This window comes from Cryptomeria japonica, chromosome 10, assembly GCF_030272615.1.
Source record: "Cryptomeria japonica chromosome 10, Sugi_1.0, whole genome shotgun sequence".
Classification (NCBI taxonomy): domain Eukaryota; kingdom Viridiplantae; phylum Streptophyta; class Pinopsida; order Cupressales; family Cupressaceae; genus Cryptomeria; species Cryptomeria japonica.
The window spans coordinates 607824105-607831639 of record NC_081414.1 but is presented as its reverse complement, the minus strand read 5'-3'; the positions used below and the strand labels follow the sequence as shown (position 1 = coordinate 607831639).

The following is a 7535-nucleotide window of genomic DNA, read 5'->3' as shown; positions in this document are numbered from 1 at the left end:
GGAGAAAGAGGGGAAAAAACCACAAGATTCTCCCACAACATCAACAAACCCTCCACCCCCAAGCCAGGCCAAACCCATACCAATAGCCACGTGGAACAGAGCACCATTCATAGGATCATGAACTACAATCGAAGCATAGCAGATATCAAAGAAATCCACAACCTCCTCCTAGCACAAAATAGAAGGCGCAACAACACCATGGTTGACAAATAGAACACCAACAAACACTGTGGATCCGAGAGAGGGAACAAAAAACTTGTGAACCCACGAAAGGAAGGGGCATCCGAACCACTCCTAACACAACACCCACCACCTCTAAAACAAATCAGACCACCCCCAACAACAAAACATCGGGAATAGACATCCCTGCACCAACCCAAGCCTCACCATCTCCATTGTCTTAAGAATTGACCTCCTTCTCCTCTGGGGAAACCCTCGAACCTCCACTCCTGCCTCTCGCGCTATCACTCATTTCAAATTGTTGTTGTCTATAAGAGTTGCAGTATACTCTATGTTGGAACGAGTCTTGTTTTCATTATACTCTATGAGTTGTATTTTGTATTGGTTATAGTCCAATATTTATAGGTTTGTGTTTGGTATGTTAATTTATTTTATATCAAAGCCCCTTATAATAATGTGGATGTTAGTTGAAAGCTTCAAGGGTAGACATATGTACATATAGACATAATAGTTCTATTTTTACATATTGGCTATCTATATGATAAATTCTATCCATGTATGTAATTTATTATATCATATCAATATATTCTGGGGTCATCCTCTTTATCTGAAAAAACCGTATTTCTTTAAGGTTCAAATTAGAGCTTGAAAGTTCAATGAAAATTAAAAATCAACCTATAGCACAAGTAGTTTTACAGACCCAAGCTCAATTTTTTGGCTATATGATCAATATTTTCAAGGATGTTAAGTTGTAATTAGAAGGGAGTGATGTGGTCTTGAGGACTCTTTAATATTTATATGGTATTGTACATTTATTATGGAAATTAATAGAAGAATATCTTCCAATTAGCTTTATAATTCTAAATAAATGCATGGTACAAAATTAGCAATATTAGCGTAGAGATCAATTCATGAAATAACAACTTTATTTATATATTATGAACACAAGCAGGGCTAGACTCTAGAGTGTAGAATTCACCTCCAAAAACACTTCCATTGAGATAGTTAAGTGCAAACTATACTCAATTTTTTAGGACCAAGTTGCAGTAAATTAGATGTGTTGATGCCCAACTGAGTCCTTGATATACTAGTGTATTTAGAAGTTTATCATTCAATAAATCCATTAAGAAATTGAATAGATATTATCTTATCATTGAAGAGTATTTAACGGTAGAGAATGAGAAGAAAGTTATAAAGATTGATCAGTTTATCAATGATGGATTCACCACTTTAATAGTGGATGATGTATTTTGTGTCTATAGATTTGTTGTAGAATGGATACATATACATGTATTATTCATTATATACTTGTTGTTTCTAATAGTGTTATTAGTTTTTTGAACAATAAATTCATGGAGACTTTATAGTAAAAGAATAAAGAATCAAATATGGGTACGAAGCAATTTTTTAGGGTTGTCCGAATATGAAAAATAAGAACAAAAATAACAATTATTTTAAATAATCTAGATGTTATAAACAAGTGTATTCTAAAGCCTTATATCTGACAAGTCAATAAACTACAACAAGAAAGAGTTCATCACTAGAATATTTTAAGATATTTTTTTACATATTTTCTAGATATAAGATTATTGAATGTCAAAACAAGTGATAAATATTATGATTCATATAATAAAAAATTTAGAGTTTGAGAATCTATAAAATGAACTCACATAACAAATATCATACTAGAACTAGTTTTTAATGATCAAAATAAAACCAAGTTCCCAGTTTTGTATCTAACAATCTTTTATCAAAGCTATATGTGGTTCTCAAAGAAATGACACATAATAAAATTGTATGTGTCTTTATAAACAAGTAATTTGACCATGTTATTCTTGTATTATAACTCAAACTAGTTAGAGTATAAATTATACAACTAATCTATTTTGCAATTAAATGTGTGTGAAAGAAAACTAGAAAGTGGAATCAATATATGTGAAAACACAAAATAAATGACTATAAATTAAAAAATCTCTAAAATTTATGAGAAAAGTTACTATGGTGCATGCTATCCTTGAATCCAGTGATTTCTTAAGAACTCTTAATATATAGAGAAGAATACCTCTTCAAAATCACTTGAATGATCTTAAAATCTAAACAATACCACTAAATACACTTTCTTTTTTATTACTGATCAGCATGATAAATACAAACATTTCAGAAAATATTTGATATATATTTTTATATCAGTTTTTTAATTTTTTAAAATGACTTTACACTTAACTAAGTTGCATTGAGATGTAACTATATCATCTATTTCCTTATCAAGTGTGATTTGTTGTGAAACATGTTGTGTTTCTATATTCACAAGTCATAGATCATGATGACTTTGGACCCATTTGTTGATCAACACTATGCCTCCTTCCAATAATGCTATTAAATATATTGTAACTTTATAACAAATCTATTCTAAATATATTTGTATCATGGATTATTCTTTAATATATTTTCATATTAAATTCGAGATCATAAGAATGTGGCTAGTATTATTATGAACTAAACAATTTAAAGTTACAAAGGTAACAGAGCAATAAAAAACTTTCATGTTAAGAACAATGAAAAACACCCATGAACAAAATTGAATGTGTGCATTAAAAGACAAGTGGGCAAGGCACATTTTCATTGTTTGAGAGAAAATGAATTTGACAATGCCTATGCCATATGTAATAAATAATATATACCTAAACCCTCAAAGCATGACCAACCATTCCATTAATTATTGGCTACATTATTAAATCTTTTATAGTCAAAATAAATAGAATAAAGAATTGATATAAAAATAATATAATTCACCAAATCCTCATAGCAAGGCCTACTTTTCTTCTAGTTATTTGTTGCACTATCTAATACTTTATAAGTATATATGAATAGAGTAAAAAAGACTGCATGAATAATAATACTGTGAACTAAATTACTTCAGAAGAGATTGTTCACAACTATTACCAAATAAATATTAAATAAGATAGAAATAAAAATATACAGGTATAAAATTCTCTTTAAAACGGTTTACTATTAAAGATATTAGTTTTTCACAATCCATGTTAGTAATTTTGTTCACTTCTGATTTTGATTGTATGTGTTTTTTTGGATCGCACTCTGTGATCCATCATCAAGATGATAGAAAACTCAAAAGGAAATATATAGATGAGATTGGCCGACATATATGATCCTGAAGGACCTTATAGGTGTCATATGATACAAGATATCTACGAAGGAAATGAATGCAAGTAATACATCGCATTCGAAGTAATGTATCTGTCCGTATCGATGGTGGAATAAGGATCCTTCACTGTGCTTTAAACATGGGGAGAATTTTACATCCACGTATTTCTAAATGAAAACAATGTAAATTAGAGTAATTGATTAAAACTTACATTCATTTTTTATTTTAAAACTATAAACGATATTTTCTATTATGCAATGATGGCGATAAGTATGGTGCAACCAACAGGATGACGAAAAGAATCAGACTACAGTTTCTCCCGTGACTAACTGACGTGTGCACATTTTCAGATTAGTGGAGGAAGATTAGGATAAAAAAGATATTTCACTATCAAAAATTATTGTGATCTGCAAGTGAAAGCTCCACCAAACCGAATTTCGTCTCATTCTATACTTCAATTATCATCTGCAATGAAACGGCTGAGGTATACTTCAATTTGAGTTCATGATTTGGGTGATTACAAATTTAATAGATTAGAGTCTAACTAATTAAAATGTTATCCGTCGAGCTCCAGGAAATCCTCACGCCACAGAAATCAAATGCTATTAACTTAAGATACGATGCTAATATGGGCAATCATCCTACGGCCAGGCTTGCCACTAATTCCATTTGAATTTGGTGGGTGGTGAATCAGTACTCATAAATCAAATCAAAATAATCGAGTTTGGGTAAGTAGTAGATATTATAAATGGTGCTCGATTAGACAGATTAGAATACCATTCGAGTGATACTTTTTAATCGGGAGAATTACAGTTCAAATTTAGTCATTAGATCTGCAAAGAGATGGATGTCGTGGGTGTTGCTCTTCTGCTGTTAGCCTTGTCAATGGCTAGTTATGCAGTGGGTGCAGGTAGCACAGAGCATGCTTCAATTTATATAGTCCACATGGATAAGTCTGCTATGCCCAAGGAATTCCCAACTCACGTTCACTGGTATAAATCGCTGCTTTCAGCTGTGAAAAAAACAAACGGCCAGCAGAGCACAGAGGAGGAGGATCTCTATCTTTACACTTATGATACTGTAATGCACGGTTTCAGCGCCATGCTTACACAATCGCAGCTGGATTTGCTGGAGGAGATGCCTGGTCACATTTCATCTTTTCCCGATTCGTTGGCAACCATGGATACCACGCATTCCACGGAATTCCTGGATCTTAGTCTTAATAAGGGTATTTTGCCAATATCCCGATCTGGCCAAGACATAATTGTGGGCATGCTGGACACCGGAATTTGGCCCGAGAGCCGGAGCTTCCATGACGATGGAATGGGACCAGTCCCAGCCAGATGGAAGGGGATTTGTCAGAACGGTACAGCCTTCGCCTCTTCGCTCTGCAATAGAAAGCTGATAGGAGCACGCTATTTTAACAAAGCTCTGGTCGCCAAGTACGGGAATCTTAGCCTCAACGACAACTACGCTTCTCCGAGGGATTCTGACGGGCATGGAAGCCATACATCGTCCACTGCAGGAGGTAACTATGTGGAGGGCGTAGATTTCTATGGCTACGCTCCTGGTACAGCTCGTGGCGTGGCTCCTGCGGGGAGAGTTGCCATGTACAAAGTCATATGGTCAATTGGGTGTATGGGCTCTGATGCATTGGCTGCAATGGAGACCGCAATTAGTGACGGAGCTGACGTTTTGTCTCTCTCGTTTGGCTACCTCTCACCTCCCTATTTCCAAGATACAATAGCCACCGGTGCCTTTGCGGCTATAAAGAAAGGCGTTGTCGTTGTATGCTCTGCAGGAAACAGCGGGCCGGACCGGGGACGCATGCACAATGGTGCACCTTGGATTTTCACGATCGGTGCCAGCATGATCGACAGAGATTTTGTTGCTTCTTTGAAGTTGGGTGACGGTAGCGACATGAAAGGCTCCTGCTTCTACACTAATCCAAAAAAAAACGGGAGCTACAACATACCTCTAACCAAGCTCATTTACGAGAGTGGAGACCCTGCATGCAAGAGGCACTTCGATGCTGCTACGGTGAACGGTACGGTTGTCTTGTGTGCAAATATGAGTTCTTTGCTTATACTAGTTTTGAAACGAGCAGGAGTTCGGGCACTGGTCTCATTGCCCAAGACCGCTAGCTTTTCGTCATTTCCAGATGACTATTTTCCCAATATCGTGATGAAACCCGAAGATGGAGTAGGTTTAGTGAAGTATGCTTCTTCAGATTCAAGTCCTGTTGTCGAAGTACAGTTGGGCCTGACGTCTCTAGGTGTGAAACCTGCGCCTTCAATGGCATCTTTTTCTTCTCGAGGGCCATATCCACCGAGCCCAAATATTATGAAGCCTGACGTTACAGCCCCTGGTGTTAATATTTTGGCAGCGTGGCTTCCAAATACCACAGAGGGAGACAATTATGCTATCCTCTCAGGCACGTCCATGTCATGCCCTCATGTGGCCGGATTGGCAGTTCTGATGAAAGCAATTCACAGCGAGTGGAGTCCCGCAGCAATCAAATCTGCCATCATGACCACTTCCTACACACTCAGCAATTCCAACAAAGCTATAATGGACCTTGGCTACAGCGGTAACCCTGCCACGCCTTTTGATATGGGAGCAGGCCACGTCGACCCTAATAAAGCCGTCGATCCTGGACTCGTCTACGACATCAGCGTCGAAGACTATGCCAATTATCTGTGCACTCTCAATTATACCACCAAGCAAATTCAATCAATTACCGGAACCCCTGTTTCATGTCCTAGCGGCCTCGATTTGGGATCGGACGGTCTAAACTATCCCTCCTTCACTGCAATTTTCAACAAGAATGCCACCTCGTCCTCGTCTTCCACATTCAAAAGAACATTGACGAATGTGGGAGACGACATATCGTATTATAACGCTGTCCTTGAGGTGCCCAAAGGACTCAAAGTGCAGGTAATTCCTAATGCTGTGGAATTTAAGAAGAAATTTGAGAAGGTGAATTTTACTGTCGTAGTGGAGGTAGAGGAAGGTGTGGGAAACGAATTTGTGTTGTACGGATATTTGAGTTGGGTTGATGAAAATGGCCATAAGGTGAAAAGTCCTGTGCTGGCACTCTTTCAATAAATATGTGCGACTTCTGAATTCTTCATATTATTCCGAAGTTCTTTCTTTGAAGACCAATAATCATTCCCTCTCTGAGACACACTGTCTCCTGTCTCTCAGAAAATTTATGCATATTTCGTAAAGCCTAGCTAAAGGGTCGATGCGTCAGAAATTTTAATGTGAATGCACTCAAAGCTTTGTACCGGGTTATTTGAATCTACAAAACCCGGACGCAAGTTATAAACTTTCTTCTTTCGTACAATAGTCTTAATTATCTTTCCAAAAGTCTACATTATTGGTCTTGTTGAATCTGATGCTTGTTTTTTATGTTTTTATTGTAGAATTGATGGTTGATTATTGTAACATGCCTGTCCAAATCCGATGCTGCATTATTGTTTCAATGGTTTTTCAGGTTGTTTTGAGCATTGATGATGTATTGAAGCCCAAGTTTTAGTCGTGATATTTAAAATAACAGATGTATTGCATCTCATTGTTTAAATTGGGTGTCGAGCGAAATTAAAAATGTTTTTGTAAAAGCTGATTTTGTTGTCGAAATCATCGATGATGTTAAAATTATTAATGTTAAAAATCTTTATTAAAAATGTGATTTCATTTATCAGCATATAAAATATGTATTTTTTGTTTTTTTTAATATTAAATATAATATATCAAAAGATTAAAAAATACCTCCTGGTAAGATCAACCTATCTTATTTGTGTCATGTAGACCCGATGAGACTGATTACATTATGAAATCTGCATATGATATTGAATCACAAGCCTACCACACAGGTTCATCATATAAAGTTATCCTATAACATAATCCTGTAGCTGCAATATATGGAATATATTCTCTTAGAATAGTAATGGACCACGTAGGGTCACCATAGTCAATAGTTCTATTCCAAAATCCTATTATTATGTTTGTTCTTTTCTTTCAACCTATATGAATGATGTAAGAGCCAAAAGAAAATAGTTCGATAGTGAATTAGGATGTCAAATGGTATGTTAAACATGAATGTTAATATTAATGTTGAGATAATTTATTATATAGATGCAATGTTTTGAACAATCACACAAAACTAGTAAATAACACTTTCTAATTA

General features: G+C 35.7%; 1 protein-coding gene across 1 annotated transcript; it reads left to right on the top strand.

Annotated features, from left to right (window-relative positions):
- Positions 1 to 3883: 3883 nt before the first annotated feature.
- On the top strand, positions 3884 to 6860 carry LOC131039301 (subtilisin-like protease SBT3). The gene has a single exon (XM_057972008.2). The coding sequence runs from the start codon at positions 4187 to 4189 to the stop codon at positions 6449 to 6451; it is 2265 nt and encodes a 754-aa protein (XP_057827991.1). The 5' UTR covers positions 3884 to 4186; the 3' UTR covers positions 6452 to 6860.
- Positions 6861 to 7535: the final 675 nt, after the last annotated feature.